Source organism: Mobula hypostoma, chromosome X1 (assembly GCF_963921235.1).
Source record: "Mobula hypostoma chromosome X1, sMobHyp1.1, whole genome shotgun sequence".
In the NCBI taxonomy this organism is placed as follows: domain Eukaryota; kingdom Metazoa; phylum Chordata; class Chondrichthyes; order Myliobatiformes; family Myliobatidae; genus Mobula; species Mobula hypostoma.
In genome coordinates, this window is record NC_086128.1 from 29227801 (window position 1) to 29248994 (window position 21194).

Here is a 21194-nt window from a genome sequence, read left to right on the forward strand (position 1 = left end):
CAAAATGCTGGAGGAACTCAGCAAGCCAGGCAGCGTCTATGGAAAAGAGTACAGTCAAGCTTTCGGTCTGCGACCCTTCACCCAGTCGTGATGAAGGGTCTCTGCCCAAGACACCAACTGTACTCTTTTCCATAGATGCTGCCTGGCCTGCTGAGTTCCTCCAGCCTTTTGTGTGGTGCTTGGATTTCCAGCATCTGCAGATTTTCTCTTGTTTGGGATTGGAATCAACCAATACAAGGTGTATTCTCTAAACTGTGTTAATCTATTGATCAGTGGAGTCTGTAATGAATTTTGACAGTTGGGCTGATGTTCTTGAACAGGAACACAAGCCGGGTTACCATCCATCAGTATGAATGCTAACCAGCAGTTTTTGCTGGAGCCTACATACAAGTTAGTTATGCATAATACTGGGCTCACACATTCCAGTGGCCACACAAACCCCATGGAGCTAAACCCAGCAACATACGATTAATTTCAACTTGGAAAAGTAAAGCACAAACCAAAAACAGATAGTTCATTGTAAAGTATCATACCAACTAGGTTGCCCAAGTAACTTTAGCTCATCAACAGCATAATTGGCATTATGTTATAATGAATGAATCTTTGTATATTCCCTCTATTGCTTTCATATTAATGTTCCAATTGCCTCTCCACCCTTTGTTAATGTTTGCCTCCCTTGTACCTCAACAATACATGCATTTCCAAAACAGATGGTAAGTTACAGTAATTCTTGCCAATTCTCACCTCCTTGGTAGTGAATCAGTTGATTCCACCAGGGGCAAAAACTAGTTCTTTTTTAATCAACATTATATACTTCTTCAATTAGCTTAACCATTGGGAACAGACTGGATCAGAGTTTCAAAAAAAAATTACAGAAAGATACTTAAAGAAACCTTACCCTGGAGACTTGAGCAGAGCGACACAAGGTGACTACATCCAGAAAGGAGAATATCCTGTGGGAAGAGACAGAAATTGAAACAGAGTTGGATGGAAATAAAAACAAATAAACCAACAATTTCACGTGCATGCAGGTGGACTGGTCATTGCAAATATTGTAACTCCCACCATTAACAGTTTGCAAAACAGGTTCTAGTTTTGGTGGTTACTGTAATGGATTCCCTAGGCTACAGAATCATCACGCAAGGACAAGTGACAATCCATAATTTTCATTCTATGGTTATAGGATCTCATGGGCTCTGATTTTGAGCAGTGAACCCAGAACAATTAGAAAATAAAGACTGGCACTGTTATCTTTGTTTACTCACATTGTTGATCAAATTCCATCATCAGTGTGTTAAACCATACAAAAAAAAGTTTCAATTATTGGTGAGATAGTTTCAGTTCACTTGACAGTTGAGGCAATAAATTTGAGCTCAACGTGCTTGAGCAAGACTAGCCTCTCCTCTATTATTATAGAGGCAGTGCTTCTGCCTCTATTATTATATTGTTCTGGTGCTGTCTTAATTACTTTGCAATGCTGATCCAATAGTTATACAGGCAGTCCCCGGGTTACGAACGAGTTCCGTTCCTAAGTCTGTCTTTAAGTCGGATTTTACGCAAGTCGGAACAGGTTAGCCTATCCTTCGATGCCTTATGCCCTGGTGCACTTTTTTCCTCTTTCGAAATGTAGGTCCTTTCAGGCATAAGTCAGTCTCGTCTACATTAAATATTTGGCCTGGCAAATAACCTCCCTCCTCAATAATTTTTTTCAACATTTCAGGAAAATCACTTGCAGCACTTACATCGGCACTCGCTGCTTCACCTTGCACTTTAATATTATGTAAACTTGCCCTCACTTTGAAACGATTGAACCAACCCGTATTCGCAACAAATCCTTCATCACAGAGTGAAATAAACATGAGATAGGAATTATCGATCCATAATTTTAACCCGTTTACCGCATCCGTCAACAGAACAGAAACACTGTGGATTCAGCAGCAGCCGCGGGTCCTGAGCTCCCCCGGGTCCTAAAGTCCACCGCACTGAACCAGGTTAAATGGGACACACTCAACACAGTGTTAACGGCAACGTGATCCAACTTAAAATGGCGGACGGCATTCTCTTTCCTTGAGCCAATGAATTTTTAATATAATAGGCTTTATGGCAGTCTGCTCATAAGTACGAGTTGTCCGTAAGTCGGACATTCGTAACTCGGGGAATAACTGTATAGAAGAATCATACAAAACATACAGCAAAGAAATAGGCAGATGTGTACATACTGTATGTTTAATACTTGAAAATAAAACCAATTACTACTTTCAGGTTCTCAGCTGAAAAATACTTCAGACACTGTATATCTGAATCATGTACAGCATTTCATGACAAACATGAAATGATGCTGAGCTATTTCCAAACCCCTTTAAAGCATTTGATCTAAATTTTGCAGCAAAATGATACGCATAATTTATTGGCTGAACCCTTTCTCCACTCATTTTCGGAAGCCTTTTGTGAGCCACCTCTTGCAGTGTTTGCTTAATGCCTTATAAATGCAAGATTAAAGGATGTGCTCCAAGTCTTGAGAAAAGGCAATGCCCTGGTCCACAAGAACGTAAAAAGTAGAACAGAAGAATTCAGGGTGGCACTGAGGGCTGCAAGTTCATAAATCAGAACCCAGTGTAAATGGCGGAAAAAGCATTATCACCTCACAAACTAACCACTTGCCTACTCCATTAGACATCTCCTGCTCTAAATGAGGTAAAATCCAGGCCCAACATTAACCCCAGCACCTAGCAAAGAACGCATTAATCACAAGGCACTACCCAAGAAGACATAAAACAGTTTGTTGCACTGGTTCTGGTTCTGCAAATGGTAGTAGCACGCAAATCAATCGTTGTTGTTGCAGAGTAGATTCAATGAGCTGAATGGCTTAATTCTGCTCCTATATCTTATGGTCTAAGCATTTCCTCCAGGTTTCAAAATAGTGAAGCAACAATCAAGGACATTTATTCGATGATAAATCAATTTGCTCTACTCAAGAAATACCTGATAATGGAATATCAGGCTGATATTTTGATCATTATTTGACACTTTCCCTGCACATAAAGGTATTTGAAATCTTTTGTATTGCATTTACCTAACACCTTTAACACATCTAGAGATACCAGACTACTTCAAGGGACAAGCTGCTAAATTTCTGTACCCAGCCACAAAGTGACATTTGGACAAATGGCTAAGTTTAGTTAAAAATGTTGGTGTTGGAGCTTTAGAGCAAAAACCTGGAGAGCACCTTAAGAATAGGAAAGATTTCATAACAAGGGGGAAATTCCGATTCAAGATTCTATGCAGTAGCAGGATCAACCATAAGGGTATATCAACTAAATGCGGGGTTAATCAAGAGGTCAGAAAAAGTCCCAACATCTGAGGTTTAAGGCTGGTGAAAACCAATTACTACTTTCAGATTCTCAGTTGAAATGTTTTTTTTAAGTACTTCAGACACTATATCTGAATCACAGTCAAGTAGGAAGTGGGTGAAATCCCAACAGTTTAGCTCATCAGGTGATAATGGAACCACATGAGCTTAAAGGGTCTTGGCCTCATATGTTCAGTTTCACATGCTTCCTTGAAATTTAAAGCTTCTTTTCCTGTGCTTTCTTGATAGGTTCACTGGAAAATCAGACTATGTAGCTTAAGAACAAAATTAAAAGTGCATTGGAGTATTAATGGAATAATAATTTATAGTGGGGAGTCACAGTAGCATAGCGGTTAGCGTGGCACTATTACAGCTCACTGTGTTCGAGTTTGAAGTTCAATTCCTGTATCTTCAGTAAGAAAGTTTATCTGTTCTTCCCGTATGCATGTGGGTTTTCTCTGGGTGCTCTGGTTTCCTCCCACAGTCCAAAGATGTACCGGTTAGTAGATTAATTGGTCATTGGTGTTTACCTTAATAACTAACTGTTCAACTTTCTCCCCAACACTGATCATCAATTTAAAAGGTTAGTCCTGTTTGCCCTGAATAACTTAAGACCTCCATAGCTGAAGAAGAAAAGGACATAGCAGCAGCAAGAGAGGTCAGTGCTGAAGGAACAGAATGCTCAGAATTGTTAAGCTGGTAAAAGTCAGAATCAAGTTTAATATCACTGGCATATGTCATGAAATTTGTTGTTTTGCAGCAGCAATACAGTGCAATACGTAATAAAAAACTATAAATCGCAGATTTTATATATAGAGAAAGAGAGAGAGAGAGAGAGAGAGGGAGAGAGAGACAGACAGAGACACACACACAGAACAAATAAAATTAAATTAAATTAACTTGTGTAAAACAAGAGCAAAAAAAAGAGGTTATGTATATGGATTCATTGTCGATTCAGAAATCTGATGGCAGTGGGGTAGAAGCTAATCCTTAAATGTTGAGTGTCTCTCTTCTGGCTCCTGTACCTTCACCTTGATGATAGAAATGAGAAGAAGACATGTCCTGGATGATGGGAGTCCTTAATGACAGATGTCGCCTTTTTGAGGTATCACCTTTTGAAGATATCCTCGATGCTGGGGAGGTAAATGCAGCTTTTTACCAATCCTGTACAGTGGCCTCTCCATACCAGACAGTGATGCAAACAGTCAGAATGATCTCCATGGTACATCTGTAGAAATTTGCTAGTCTTTGGTGACATACCAAATTTCATCAAACTCCTAATGAAATTCTGTGCGGCACAGTTTCCAAGAAGACGTTGGATTGTGTAACGGGAGAATGAGTAGTGAGCAGGGATAGTCAGGACATTCAGAGTAATGCTGTGTCGTTCCCCTCTACAACAGGTATACTTCTCAGGATACTGCTGGTGGGGGGGGGGGGGGGGAGGGGGCACTGGAGAGGAGGAAGAATGACCAGGCACAGTGGTCAGGTCTCTGGCACTGAGCTTGGCTCTCTGGTTCAAAGGGGAAGAGGGGAAAAGCTAGGCCAGAAATAGGAAGATCATACAGTTTTATATGTAGCTAAGACGATGGAGCAGGAGGGAGGGCTTCAGATTTCTGGATCATTGAGCTCTCTATAAGGGAAGACGGGACCTGTAGAGAAGGGAGGGTTTGCACCTAACGTGCTTGTGGGAAGGTTTGCCAGTGCTGCACGGATCGGTTTAAACTAGAGTTGGAGGAAGATGGGAATCAGAGCACTACAACAGATACTGGAGTGTTGTGAGGAAAGATGTTAAGCCTACGTACAAAGTTGGTAGTTGAAAGGTTGAACATGGTGGGACTAATGTTCTGAGCTGTATATATTTCAATGCAAGGAGTATTGTAGGAAAGGCAGAGGAGCTTAGGGCATGGATCTGCACATGGAGTTATAACTGTAGCCATTAGTGAGACTTGGTTGCAGGAGAGGCAGGAGTGGCGACTCAATGTTTCAGGAATCTGTTGTTTTACACGTGACAGAGCAGGAAGGATTAAAGGGGGACGGTGGCATTACAACAGTACTCAGACAGGACAGACTGGAGAGCTCGTCTACTGAGGCTATTTGGGTGGAACTAAGGAATAAGAAAGGGATGACCATTTTAATGGGATTATATTATAGACCAACCAACAGATTGGGGGATTTAGAGGAGCAAATTTGTATGGAGATTGCAGACTGCTGTAAGAAATATGACTGTGATAGTAGGCGATTTTAACTTTCCACATATTGACTGAGATTTCCACATTGTAAAAGGGCTGGATGGAATAGAGTTTGTCAAATGAGTTCAGGAAAGTTTCCTTTATCAGCACACGGATGTCCCAACTAGAGAGAATGAGATACTAGATCACCTATTATGGAATAAGAAAGGACAGGTCACAGATACTTGTGCAGGGGAATACTTTGCATCTAGTAATCATAATGCCAATAGTTTGAAGATAATTATGGAAAAGGATAGGACTGGTCCTTGAGTTGAGATTCTGAATTGGAGAAAGACCAATTTTCATGGTATCAGAAAGGATCTGGCAAGTGTGGATTAAGATAGGAAAGACATCAATAAGACTGAAAGAGTACAGAGAAAATTGATAAGACTGTTGTCAAGACTTGAGGATCTGAGTTATAGGAAAAGGTTGAATAAGTTAGGACTTTATTCCCTAAAGTTTAGAAGATTGAGAGGAGAATTGAGAGAGTTATACAAAATGGAGGGGTATAGATAAGCTAAATGCAAGCAGGTTTTTTCCACTGCGGTTGGGTAAAACTAAAATTAGAGACCATAGGTTAAGGGTGAAAGATTAAATGTTTAAGGGGAACTTTTTCACTCAGAGGGTGGTGAGAGTGTGTAACGAGCTGCCAACAGAAATGATGGATGTGGGTTTGATTTCAACATTTAAGAGAAACTTGTACATGGATAGAAGAGGTATGGAGGACTATGTTTCAGGTGCAGGTCAATGGAACTAGGCAGATTAATAGTCCAGCATGAACAAGATGGACCTGTACTGTGCTACAGTGTTCTATGATGCTATGCCTCTGTTACAACTTCGGTTGTCAGAAAGTAACACAAAGAAGTCAGAGCAGTACAGGAATTACAAACAAAAGTTATTTATTAAATTAAAGTTAAGGTAAGGGGAAAAGGGTGGTGTGGTAGTGCTGGCTGCAGAATGGGGGAAGAGAGCGGGAGTGGCCTTGTTTTAAAGCAATCCCCAGCAGGTGCTGGCAATGGAAGGGTTCTTGCAGGTGTCCCAGGGAACAGCAACACAGGTTAAAGAGGAAACATAGGCCAGGAAATATACAGGACATAACACCCTCACCCTTAAAAACGTTGCTACCCCAATAGCAGGGACAGGATGTAAAGGAGCAACAGATATCTTTTGATTAGGCTTACCAACAACTTGACAGACTTAGCACAAGAAATGCCTAAGCACACAGTTAAGAGTTTTCCCAGTGCCTAAATGACAAGCAAGCCAATGATTGTGAGCTAAACACAATAGTCAGACTGGTAAATATCAGGAACAACAATTTGATAAAACACTACTCCAATTACCCTGAATGGAGATTTTCTGGAGGAGTTTCACTTTCCTCACTAACACTCCATTGCTAATAAAATAGCCACAGGTGGCCTCTACAATTGCTTCCTCTGAGACCACCTCTTCAAACCAAGGAGACAGAGAAGGGTCTCTTTTCTGTTCAAGCACTAACTGTTTACAAGAGGGAAAAATACTTGGCCAAACCCTGTTAGATCTACATCACCTTTGGCCTTAAAGGTGTTACAGTGGGAGATCTGTCAGAGCTCTTTTGCTTTGATCTTTTTAGACATTACATGAGTAGTAACACAAACAGGAAAGTTGTCTGGGAAAGTCAGCTCAAGCTCATCTGGGCCCTCTTGCACCACAGGATTAACTTCAGGAGCAGGAAGCACTCTAACACTCGCCAAATCATTCCCTAAAATGAAAGACACATCTTCAAATGGGATCTGGGAACAGAAGGTAACGACAAATTCACCAGAAACCAAACCTGATTGGAAACAAAACGCTACGCAAATACATGGACAAAAAACCTACACCAAACCCTTTACAAGTGTCTCTGAACCCAAAACAGACTCATCAGAGAATGGCAAAACATCCCATAGTATCACAGACTAAAAAGCTCCTGTGTCCCTCCAGATCTTAATGGTTTGCTTTGACTCAGGATCAGAGGCGAAAGAAACAAAACCATCCATCAGGAAGGAAGAAGAGCCAGCCAATTTATGTTTCTTGCTTGAGGTATCACTATCTACAGTGAGAGGGATTTGCTAGTTTTCACAAAAGCTAAAGGCTTCACAGATCTCTGCTTCTTATTAAGCCCTGAGCATTCAGTAATTAGATGACCAGGCTTCTTCCAGTAGAAACATAGTCAGCTGTGGCACTCTCAGATGTAAAATTCCTAGCTAAAGGTGAAGCAGGGGGTACTGATTTTAAAGATCATGTCCAATGGGATAGGCTTTTACCTCTGTACTCAACTTGCTGTTTAATGCCAAAACTGACTTTATGGGTTAAGACATACTCATCTGTCAATATGGCAGCTTGCCCAAGGGTTGATGCCTTTTGTTCATTTAAATAAACAGATACAACATCAGGCAGGCAGCTCTTAAATCCCTCAAGCAAGACGAGTTGATTAAGTTGTTCTTTAGTTTCTATTTGTTGAGCTAAACACCAGAGGTCAAACAGATTCCTCTGTCTGGCAAACTCAACATATGTTTGCTGGTCAAGCTTATAGCTCTTAAAGCATTGGTGATAAGGCTCAGAAAACAACTTCTAAGATTTCAAGATAGCCGCTTTAATCTGAGCTCTTTTCAATGCTCAGAGCAGAGGAGGCTTCCTGAGCCCTTTCAAAATGCTCTACATAAGCAGAGTCCGACATGTTTAGGCCAATCTGAAGTGCTAGCCACCTGTTCAAAAAGAGAGAAGTATATCCCAACATCCTTCTCTGCAAATGGTGGAACTTACTTAATATGGCTACCTACATCAAATTCAGAAGGATCAGACTTATGAGTCACCTTAAACTCTAACTCCTGAAGGAAATGCTCATATTCTAAGTGCAGTTGGAGTTCCGTTAACAATCGTTCCTTGTGCCCATCATCTGTTTCTCTTGCAGTGCTGTCTCCCTTAGCCTCAGCCTCTGACAAAGTAGGTTAGGGCACAGGGGGGTGATTGAACTAATCTCAAGAACCCCAGCATTTATCAACACTTCCCCGATGAACATTTTTACACTCCCTTTTAACTATTTTTCAGTGCTGGTAAGCTCAATTTTGTAATGAGAAGCCAGGTGTAAAAATTGATCTTTTGTAAACAGCCCAAGCACCTCCGGAAGGTTCTTTAATGAATTCTTCAAGAAATGCCATATTTAAAAGCTTTCCTACCCTACACTAAAGTACTGACAAAGTACAGAAGTCAGCACAAACATATGAATGGGGTGCTTACTAACAGAGTATGTACACAAGAGAGCCCAGTACAGCACACAGTTATCTATACACAGAATGTGGCAAATTTAAAATAGCCACTAAGGCCACAATTACAAAAAGAGAACTAGATGTTACCCCTCATCTACCAAAGTAGCATAGAATAGATTACTCACCGCAGACAAGCACCACAATTCTTTAATGGAGCCTGCCAGTCATCCTAAATATCAAAATTCATGGTACTAATTTACAAATAAATTCAAACGTAGAACTTCACATATAAGCCGACTGTGGATCCACCACAAAAGTGCCTAAAATTTAGTCACTTTAAGTCACCCAACTTAACTAATTCACTAAATGCTTTCACTCTCATTTTGTCCCCCCACACCCCACCACCACTGCAAAGTGAGTATGGCGACTGAGTGCTAATCTAAACAATACACAGTAAGTGCAGATTTAAACAAACATACAAATGGGCAACCGTCCCTCCTCAGGTAAAAGCCTAGCCTTTACTTTATCCTACCCACCTTCTGAGGTGTACAGGGCAAGTGGCGACCTTAAAAGCAAACTTCAGGAAGCACAGGGCATCAGGCTAATGGTCATGTAGTAGTGAAAAGCTGACCCCCACCAGAGAACAAGTTTCTACCCAGGATAACCTCGAAAACAATAGAAGAAAAATAATAAAGGCATGAACCGTATGAAGAACTGATTACTCAGTCCAGCTGGAACACTCCCCTATCTAACCAGAGTACTCGTGCACTAATTAATGTAACAGCACTCAAACAACCATACTCACCCAGCAGCAGTTATACCAAAAGGGAGATAAATGGCAAAGCAACAACACACCACAAAACAGAGTTACAAACAAAAGGCCTCCACACAACAAAAAAATCTAGGAGTAAACACAAATTAGGCCCATCCAAACAAAATTTTAAAAATTGGACGAGCCCTCATTATGTAACAACCTCGAGTAACACAAAAGAGTCAGGCCACAACAGGAATTACAAAAGGTATTTATTAAACTAAACTTAAGATAAAGGAAAAAAAAGGGTGATGTACGGTGTGGTAGTACTGGCTGCAGAATGGGGGAAGAGAGCGGGAGTGGCCTTGTTTTAAAGCAATCCCCAGCAGGTGCTGGCAATGGAAGGGTTATTGCAGGTGTCCCAGGGAACAGCAACACAGGTTAAAGAGAAAACATAGGCCAGGAAATGTACAGGACATAACAGACTAAATATAGTCGCTATCATCCCTTCTTTGTAATTGCATCAATATGTTGTTGGGCGTGATAAATGTTCAGAGATGTTGACACCTAGCAACTTGCAACTGCTCACCCTTTTCACTGCTGATCCCTCCATGAGGACTGGTGTATGTTCCCTTGGCTTCCCCTTCCTGAAGCTCACAATCAATTCAACCAGCTGATCTATCTTGCTCCTGTACGCCTCCTCATCACCATCTAAATTTCTGCCAGCAATAATTGTTTCATCTGCACATTTGTAGATGGTGTTTGAGCTGTGCTTAGCAACAGTTACGAGTGTTGAGAGAGTAGAGCAGTCGGCTGAGCATGCATCCTTGATTGTCAGCGAGGAGTGATGTTATTTCCAATCCACAATGACTGTGATTGCCCGACGAGGAAGCCAAGGATCCAATTGCAGAGGGAGGCCTGGGTTTTGGAGCTTGTTGATTAGTACTGAGGGTATGATGGTGTTGAACGCTGAGCTGTAATCAATAAACAGCAGTCTGACATAGGTATTACTGTTGTCCATGATCCAAGTCTGAGTGGAGAGCCAGTGAGACTGCATTCACTGCAGACCTATTGCAGCGATAGGCAATTTGTAGCGGGTCCCAATCCTTGCATTTCATCACAGCAGATGTGAGTGCAAGTGGGCAATGGTCATTGAAGCAGCTCACCCTACTTTTCTTGGGCACTTCTGAAGCAGGTGGTAACCACTGCCTGCAGCAGTGAGAGGTTGAAGATGTCCTTGAATACTCCCAACAGTTGGTTGGTACAGGTTTACAGTGCCCTACCAGGTACACCATCAGGGCCTGGGGCCCTATGAGGTTTCGCCCTCTTGAAAGATGTCTGACATCAGTCTCCAAGACAGAGAACACACAGGGTCACCGGATGCTGCAGGAATTCGTACAGATGTGGTTTTATTCTCCCTTTTAAAGCATACGTAAAGGCATTGAGCTCATCTGGGAGTGAAACATCACTGCCATTCATGAAGTTAGGTTTTCTTTGTAGGAAGTAATGGCTTGCAAACCCTGCCAGAGCTGACTTGCATCTGATTCCATCTCTACTTCAATCGGAATTGTTTTATCACTCTCAAATTTGCTTTCTGTAGGTCGTATCTGGACTTCTTGTATAGTTCTGGTTCACTGGTCTTGAATGCCACAGACCTAGCCCTCAACAGACTATGAAAGACCATGGCTTTTGATTTGTTTGTTCTCAAAGGCACACATTTACCACACAGGTCTTGAAATTGGTGACAATTGTGGCATATTCATTCAGATTCAAAGATGAATTCTTGAATATTGTCCAGTCCACCAATTCAAGGTAGTCCTGTAAGTGCTCCTCTGCCTCCCTTGACCATACCTTTGTGGCCATCTCATGGCTCCAGTGCCCCCAGTTCAATCCTGATCTCTGGAGCTGCTTCCCTCTGTGCCAAGGTATCTGAGGGTGCTTCAGCTTCCTTCTCCCATCCCAAAAAGATGTTCAGATTGGTAGGTTCACTGATCAGTATACTTTTCCCTTATGTACAGTTTGTGAACCCTGTAGAATTTTCTCTATTTCTGCATAAATATGACCTAAAATGGGATCAGATCTTCACGCAAAAGCCCTAAAACTAGATAAAGAGAACCCAATTAAATAAATAACACAAAAACATTCTACTTGCTCATTTACTTAAGAAAAATGATTCAATATTACATGTATTTGTTGGAAAAAGTACGTGAAACTCTGGGGGTAATGCCTTCTACAAAAGCTATTTGGAGTCAGGTATTCCAATCAATGAGATGAGATTGGAGGTGTGGGTTGTAGAGGTGCCCTGCACTATAAAAAAAAGACACACAAAGTCAGGAAACTGACAGAGCCTGCTCTTCTCAAGAAAGATCTGTTTATCAGCACCATGCCTCGATCAAAACAACTTTCAAAGGACCTTAGAAGAAGAACTATAGAGATGCATGAAGCTGAAAAGGGCTACAAAAGCATTTCTGAAGACCTGAGTGTTCATCATCAGTAAGAGCAATTGTCTTCAATTGGAGAAATCCTGCTAAAGGGTCTTGGCCCAAAACGTCAATTGTACTTTTTTCCCCCCATAGATGCTGCCTGACCTGTTGGGTTCCTCTAGCATTTTGTGTGCGTTACTTGGAATTCCAGCATCTACAGATTTTCTCTTGTTTCTTACATGTAATATTGGATCATTTTTCTCAATAAATATATATTTTTTTGCATTATTTATTTAATTGGGTTCTCTACCTAGTTTTAGGACTCACGTGAAGATCTGATCACACTTTAGGTCATATTTATGCAGAAATGGAGAAACTTCTACAGGGTTCACAAACTTTCTAGCACCACTGTATGAATGACAGAACTTCAAATGGAAGTTGATGAAAATTAATGGAAAAAGATCAAGTTAATTTCTGAAGAAATGTGATTGGTTAGTACCCCCGTGAGATGTGCTAAAAAAAATGGCAAGGAAATATTTACAAATACACAAACTGCATCCAGTACACCTCTTGAAACACTAGAGTGAGGGTGCTTGATAGAGTAAACATGTAGAAATTGTTCCCCTAAGAATTTAGAATTGGGTGGTATAGTCTCAAGATAAAGATTCCTATATTAATGAAGGGGATTGTCTTCTATCAAAGGTTTGTGAAACTTGGAAATTCCCTACCCCAGAGCACTGGGTGTATGAGATCATTAAACATATTCAAGTAGTCGCTAGATTATGATGGAGTTCTGCCCTGGAGAACTATCTGTAATCCAAACTGTTCATGAGACGAAAATAGATAAAAACAGCTGTGATAGGAGAGTGGACTGGCACAGAAATAGCGACCATCACTCAGCCTCGCTGATTCAATGAGCCTGTGAGTAAGTGAGTCTGCTCAGCATTCCCAACTCTGCTAGGCTCGACTGAACCTCCAATTGTTGCAGCAGTGGGATGGGGGTGGAGAAGCAGATTGGGAGTTTGGGGAGAGTCATCATCATCATCAGGTGCCGTGCCCAGTTTGAGCTTTGACTGACAGAGCCTGCTGGGGAGAGTAGGCGTGCGAAAATGCCTCATGCCCACCCAGCAACAGATGCCTGCAGGAGCCAGCAAATCCATACCCATTCATCCTGCTGGTCTCCCAAAAGCTCGCTCGTATGTACAGGCTGTCTAAAGTTGGAAATTGTATTTCCCCCCTAAACTACTAGGACATGGAGAAGTTTAGAGGGGAAGTAAAATTCATGGAGGTCAGGCAGCAAATTAGAATTGAAGCCCCAATCAGATCTGCTACAGAACAGACTGAGGGGACACAGTGTCCAAATTTGTGGTGACACTTGCAAGCTGTCCAGCACAATCCCACTCACATTGACAGTGATGAAATGCTTTGAGAGGTTGGTCATGACTAGACTGAACTCAGCAAGGACCTGGACACACTGCAATTTGCCCATCGACACAACAAGTCAACAGCAGACACAATCTCAATACTCTTCAAGTGGCCTTAGACCACCTGGACAATACAAATACTTACGTCAGGATGCTGTTCATCGACTATAGCTCCTGAGAGCAGATGCGGCGGAGACGGAGGAATTGCGAGAAGGGGATGGTGTTTTTGCAAGAGACAGGGTGAGAAGAGGAATAGTCCAGATAGCTGTGAGAGTCAGTAGGCTTATAGTAGACATTGCAAGAGACAGGGTGAGAAGAGGATCGCCATCCCCTTCTCGCAATTCCTCCGTCTCCGCCGCATCTGCTCTCAGGATGAGGCTTTTCATTCTAGGACGAGGGAGATGTCTTCCTTTTTTAAAGAAAGGGACTTCCCTTCCTCCACTATCAACTCTGCTCTTAAACGTATCTCCCCCATTTCACACACATCTGCTCTCACTCCATCCTCCCACCACCCCACTAGGAATAGGGTTCCCCTGGTCCTCACCTACCACCCCACCAGCCTCCGGGTCCAACATATTATTCTCCGTAACTTCCACCACCTCCAACGGGATCCCACCACTAAGCACATCTTTCCCTCCCCACCTCTCTCTGCATTCCGCAGGGATCGCTCCCTACACAACTCCCTTGTCCATTTGTCCCCCCCATCCCTCCCCACTGATCTCCCTCCTGGCACTTATCCGTGTAAGCGGAACAAGTGCTACACATGCCCTTACACTTCCTCTCTTACCACCATTCAGGGCCCCAAATAGTCCTTCCAGGTGAGGCATCACTTCACCTGTGAGTCGACTGGGGTGATGTACTGCGTCCGGTGCTCCTGATGTGGCCTTCTATATATTGGTGAGACCCGACGCAGACTGGGAGACCGCTTTGCTGAACATCTACGCTCTGTCCGCCAGAGAAAGCAGGATCTCCCAGTGGCCACACATTTTAATTCCACATCCCATTCCCATTCTGACACGTCTATCCACGGTCTCCTCTACTGTAAAGATGAAGCCACACTCAGGTTGGAGCAACAACACCTTATATTCCGTCTGGGTAGCCTCCAACCTGATGGCATGAACATTGACTTCTCTAACTTCCGCTAATGCCCCACTTCCCCCTCGTACCCCATCCGTTATTTATTTTTATACACACATTCTTTCTCTCACTCTCCTTTTTCTCCCTTTGTCCCTCTGACTATACCCCTTGCCCATCCTCTGGGTCCCCCCCCCCACTTGTCTTTCTCCCCGGGCCTCCTGTCCCATGATCCTCTCGTATCCCTTTTGCCTATCACCTGTCCAGTTCTTGGCTCTATCCCTCCCCCTCCTGTCTTCTCCTATCATTTTGGATCTCCCCCTCCCCCTCCAACTTTCAAATCCCTTACTCACTCTTCCTTCAGTTAGTCCTGACGAAGGGTCTCGGCCTGAAACGTCGACTGCACCTCTTCCTACAGAAACAATGACTATACTTCATTAGGAGTTTGAAGAGGTTTGGTATGTCAACAAATACACTCAAAAACATCTATAGATTTACCGTGGAGAACATTCTGATAGGCTGCATCACTGTCTGGTATGGAGGGGCTACTGCTCAGGACCAAAAGAAGCTGCAGAGGGTTGTAAATTTAGTCGGCTCCATCTTGGGTAGTAGCCTACAAAGTACCCAGGACATCTTCAGGGAGCGGTGTCTCAGAAAGGCAGCGTCCATTATTAAGGGCCCCCAGCACCCAGGACATGCCCTTTTCTCACTGTTACCATCAGGTGGGAGGTACAGAAGCCTGAAGGCACACACTCAGCGATTCAGGAACAGCTTCTTCCCCCCTGCCATCCGATTCCTAAATTGACACTGAACCCATGAACACTACCTCACTTTTTTAATATATATTATTTCTGTTTTGCACAATTTTTAATCTATTCAATATACATAGACTGTGATTGATTTATTTATTATTTTATTATATATTTTCTTCTTCTTCCATATTATGTATTGCATTGAACTGCTGCTGCTAAGTTAACAAATTTCACAACACATGCCAGTGATAGTAGACCTGATTCTGATTTAATTTTATTTAATACAAATAACGTATTTCACTGTATGTTTCAATGTACATATGACAAAAGCTGATCTTAAACAGAAGAGATTTTGCAAATGCTGGAAAGCTAATCTTTACCTTTAAATTATTTCTTAAATTATATTCTAGCTGGAAGTTGGATGCCTGATCAGGAGAGCACTAAAACAGAACCTCAATGTGGAAGCTGAAATAGGTAACCAGAGCAATAGCTTTGGTCATTCAAATGCTCTCTGAGATAAAACCATCTCACCCAATTTTGCATTTCTGAATAAGCGCCAAGAGAAAGAGTGCAGAGGTAGAATCAGGTGTCACCATGTTGATGGTAAGATTGAGTTTTCAGATTATGTTACTGTGGAACAGTACACCAATCCACTTGGTACAGTGCATTCCAGTTAATTGGGCCATCAGTTAATCAGGGCAGCAAATTTTTTGTGACAACTCTTAAAGAGCAACACTAATCAAGAAAATAGCTGGAATTCCCCTCATTTATTTGGGACACTCTCCTGCTTAACTGGGACCTGAGGTCATTGCCGAACAATTTCTAATTAGCATCAGTCGTATGCACTTGTGTGGCTGTTAGACACTACACTGTGCTTACAGCAAACAGTTTTTAAATAGTGTTAGTTGTGTGTGTTTGTTTTCAAAAAGCAGTGATTTTTGTCACTGATAGATGTCAAGAAATAAGCAGTATGACAATTTAGAACTGTCTTACTCACTGGGGTTTTAAGCATTCACGCTTGGAGTTGCAAGAAATGGCTGGAAGTGTAAAGGAAACAACTTCATTACTTCAAGTTAAGAACTATAAAGAATTTTAAGGTATTGGCAATCATTTTGAGAGTTACAATGAAAATAAAGATTTGAAAGTTGCAATGATCGAAAGCATTGTATGAAGGTGGTTCATTATCTGCACTAGGTGCACTCGGATGAGGCTTTTCATTCTAGGACGAGGGAGATATCCTCCTTTTTTAAAGAAAGGGGCTTCCCTTCCTCCACTATCAACTCTACTCTTAAACGTATCTCCCCCATTTCACGTACATCTGCTCTCACTCCATCCTCCCACCACCCCACTAGGAATAGGGTTCCCCTGGTCCTCACCTACCACCCCACCAGCCTCCGAGTCCAACATATTATTCTCCGTAACTTCCGCCACCTCCAACGGGATCCCACCACTAAGCACATCTTTCCCTCCCCCCCCCCACATTCCGCAGGATCGCTCCCTACACAACTCCCTTGTCCATTCGTCCCCCCCATCCCTCCCCACTGATCTCCCTCCTGGCACTTATCAGTGTAAGCGGAACAAGTGCTCCACATGCCCTTACACTTCCTCCCTTACCACCATTCAGGGCCCCAAACAGTCCTTCCAGGTGAGGCATCACTTCACCTGTGAGTCGACTGGGGTGATATACTGCGTCCGGTGCTCCCAATGTGGCCTTTTATATATTGGTGAGACCCGACGCAGACTGGGAGACCGCTTTGCTGAACACCTACGCTCTGTCCACCAGAGAAAGCAGGATCTCCTAGTGGCCACACATTCTAATTCCACATCCCATTCCCATTCTGACATGTCTATCCACGGTCTCCTCTACTGTAAAGATGAAGCCACACTCAGGTTGGAGGAACAACACTTTATATTCTGTCTGGGTAGCCTCCAACCTGATGGCATGAACACTGACTTCTCTAACTTCCGCTAATGCCCCACCTCCCCCTCGTACCCCATCCGTTATTTATTTTTATACACACATTCTTTCTCTCACTCTCCTTTTTCTCTCTCTGTCCCTCTGACTATACCCCTTGCCCATTCTCTGGGTTCCCCCCCCTTGTCTTTCTCCCCGGGCCTCCTGTCCCATGATCCTCTCATATCCCCTTTGCCTATCACCTGTCCAGCTCTTGGCTCCATCCCTCCCCCTCCTGTCTTCTCCTATCATTTTGGATCTCCCCCTCCCCCTCCCACTTTCAAATCTCTTACTAACTCTTCCTTCAGTTAGTCCTGACGAAGGGTCTCGGCCTGAAACGTCGACTGTACCTCTTCCTAGAGATGCTGTCTGGCCTGCTGTGTTCACTAGCAACTTTGATGTGTGTTGTTAGGTGTCTATGCTGGTTTTGTTGAATTACAGTCATTCAAAAGAACTTGGCAGTGTACAGTGGTTGAATTCCTCTGTCGATAACTATTCAGAACTAATATACAGTTTAATAGTACTGTAGAAGTATTGGTGGAGTTCTAATTTGTTCTGTATTTCATTTAAATACATAATTTGTTACTCAGTTAAATGGTAGTCCGTCTTTTTTAAATACCTTTTTAACTATTTTCCTGAAAGTTCAGCTAATTGGGGCAGCCGCTTAATTGGGCCAAAATATACTAGTCCTGATGTGTCCCAATTAACTGGAATCCACGGTATTTGTTTTAAATTATGGCCAGTGCTGGAAATCTGGAAAGTGTTTTTATTTTAAGTCTTGGCAAAGTAGGTGGCTGAGAAAATAGCTCAGCCAATTGGGCCAGGTAAAGCAATGTGCAATGCTTTGCGTGCAGGTACTGCATACACACTCCCACCTTATCTATCAATCTATGAGCACTGTGCTTAATGGTGAGAAAGTTTTGGATCCCATCCTAAATTTGTACAGAATCAACTAATCTTTGTGCAATAAAGGATGTAGATAAGCTGAAATTAAGAAAATTAGTGTAATAAATTTAACAATTAACAAATATTTCTTTGATTAGTCTTAATTGTGTAATGGCTTTGTGACCCAAACAAATGTTTCTTTTAAGTAGGATGTTTACTTCACTAACATTAGGATGTTTTTCTTGGGGGTGGGGTGGGGGGATGGCAGGGAGAGAAAAGGGATTTGGTGGGAATAGGTAGAGGAAAGCAAGAACAAGCTATTCTGCTCATCCCACTACTACAGGGAAAACTATTTAAAAACCGATATTATTCTTTTAAAGGAATTATTCAAAAATTCCCAGGAACAATTATCTAAACTTGGGTGCAGGCAGCAAAAGAAGCTGCCAATTTCCTCCGAGATAAATTATAGCAAACTAGATTTTCATATTTTCACTGATTCTATGCAATTCATGGTAAAACTCAAGGCCCATAATGTTAAGAATATCAGAAAATTAGGTTATGACTCCTTCAATCTACACTGCCATTCAATAAAATTAGATTTTCAACCATAACTTAATTTTAATTATGACTTCACTACTGTTCATAGATCTACCTGATCTCAACTTCAAGTTTTCACACTGAGTTATAAGAAGTCTCAAATAACCAGAATAGAACCAAGTCACCCTCAATTGCCCAAGACCATGATGATAATTCTCTCCCTGGGACTATGTGTCCTACCATCACAGTACCTGGAAATGATAGTTGTCATTATGCAGGGAAATCAAGACTCAGTTGAAGATCCATGATCTACAAGTAGCTACAATGGGCTTTGGGGTTTTGCTGTTTCTATCATTCATTCTTTGGCGGTTTCTTGTGTTATGGATGTCTACAAAGAGTAAGAATTTCAGGTTGTATACTGTATACATTCTCTGATATTAAATTGAACCATTTGGTTTGAAGTAGTGCTCTTCCAGCACAGAGTCTGTCAAAGATATGTGGGGATAGAAGCTGGTAACTTGCAGGACATCAGATAACACAGCTGTTAGGGTGCATAAAAGCTAATGTCCCATATATTGTTGGAGGCATAAAGTTCAGAGATATCACAACCGTATCTGCACACAGCACCATGCAGGTTTTTGTATCTACAAAGCAAGTCTTTGACAAGTACATCTCTACCAGCTGCTGTCTATTCTTACCATGATCAGCCCTGTATCCTTGCTGAAAACTCTAGTTTAAAGACAAATAAAACTGAAGATGCTGGAAATCAGAAATTTAAAAAAAGATATGCTGAAAAGATCAGGAAAAACATTACCCATTTATTGCTCCACAGATGCTGCATGATCTACTATTTCCAGCACTATTTCCAGTTCTTATGTTAAAGATGATGACCACTAATTGATGTTTTCCACTTAAAGCAGAAAAACAATTTAAGGTGTAAATGCAAATCATTAAGTTTTATCCTCCTATAAAAAAATCTAGTTATTATTCTACAACAGGGTTATCAAATTTTACAGCTCATATCACACCTTTTGCTCACTGAGGTCTTGAAAATCAACTTACAAACTTCAGTCCAATGGCACAATTAATCTTGGCTTTTGGTTTGATGAGGTTTGCAAGTTGATCTCTGGAAAGGACAGTTTTCCCTAAACTACCAAATTAAGGATAAATCAAACACCAGAACACATTTTTTTGATCATGGCTTTATTCATTCATGTTTATCATGGAAACCTAGGAGCAATTTATCAGGCTGGTATAAAGAGGTCTAAATTGGTTGATGCAGATACAAACTTAAATTCAAGTTCAAATCAAGTACGTTTATTATCAAGTACAAGAATGTATAAATTATACAACCTTGAGATTTGCTTGCTCACAGGTAGCTACAAAGCAAGAAACCAAAAGAACCCAATTAAAGAAAAAATATAAAAAAAAACAATACCCAATGTGCAAGAAAAAGAAAAACAATGAAACAATTGAAGCAAACAACAGCATTCCAAACCAAAATTTAGTCCTCAGATCCAAACCCCAGAGCTGCCCAGAGTTGGCTCAAAGTCTTGCTTATCTGTTCATCATATTAGCAGGCACAAAGCACAACAGCCGGGGCAGTCTTCAAAGCCTTCAAATGGGAGATAACCCATTGCGGTGAACTAGTGAAACTGCTTCTCATCCCCATCGACACCCTATCTTTTCAGTCTACCTGGGCCGGTGTTTAGATTGGTCCAACAACAGAACAGCGAAAGGCTCCATGCCCTGGAGAGAAATGTGAAGAGCACAGACAGCAAGTGAAATCAGCTCTCGGCTCCAACCCGCACCAGTGCTTAAATTATCTAAACAGCGAATTGTACCTTGCACTAGGATCTAGGCACCGCTGCTGCTCTGGGCCTAGACCATGCCGCCCAGCGACTTGCTCTGGGCCCAGATTCTGTCAATCAGCTCAAAGTTGCTCTCAAGCTCTTCAAATCAGCTCAGCGCACAGAGCGATCCAACCTCACACCTAAGCCAGTTGAACAAGCACCGGAACTTCCCTGCCCGAGCCCTGACTTCTCCTTTTACTGCCCAGACCAATCCAACCTTGCTCCCAAGTCAGCTGTACAAGCATCAGAACTCCACTTGCAACGATTCTGCAACACACCATCTTGGCTCGCCATCGCTCACCCCTTCACTGTGGCGATAATTTAATCCAATTTACCTCAGTAAAGGTATTTTTAGTGATGCTTTTAATCAGATTTCTTAGTTTTTTGACTACCAGAGAGCTGTAGCACACGTTCGGTAGTGCCATCTTAACCAGAAGGCAGCTGGGCAATTTAAAATCCACAAATTAAATAAATCCAGAGTATAATGACCATGCAGTTATTACATTATAAAAATCTATCTAATTCACTAATTAGTAAAAAAAAATTTGCATCCTTATCTGATTTGGCCTATTGACTTCAAATTTTAAATACCACCGGAAATGGCTCAGCAAACCACATTTCAGGGAGACTTTGAGGTCCCTATGTAGAGATGAGGAATGGTGCAAGCCACTACTTAAAAAAAGTTTAGTAGGTGGTATGTGGTTAAAACACAAATAATTCCCTTTCCTCAATGACTTCAA

The 21194-nt window shown here is 41.9% G+C and overlaps 1 protein-coding gene across 5 annotated transcripts in view; it reads right to left on the bottom strand.

Annotated features, from left to right (window-relative positions):
- Nucleotides 1–21194, bottom strand: part of LOC134340475 (F-box/LRR-repeat protein 20) — a 162522-nt gene that overhangs the window by 57675 nt on the left and 83653 nt on the right. For all 5 annotated transcript variants that reach the window (XM_063037782.1, XM_063037786.1, XM_063037784.1 and 2 more), the window contains one exon: nucleotides 899–953. In XM_063037782.1, the coding sequence (XP_062893852.1) occupies nucleotides 899–953 (55 nt within the window). The remainder of the gene's footprint in view (nucleotides 1–898; nucleotides 954–21194) is intronic.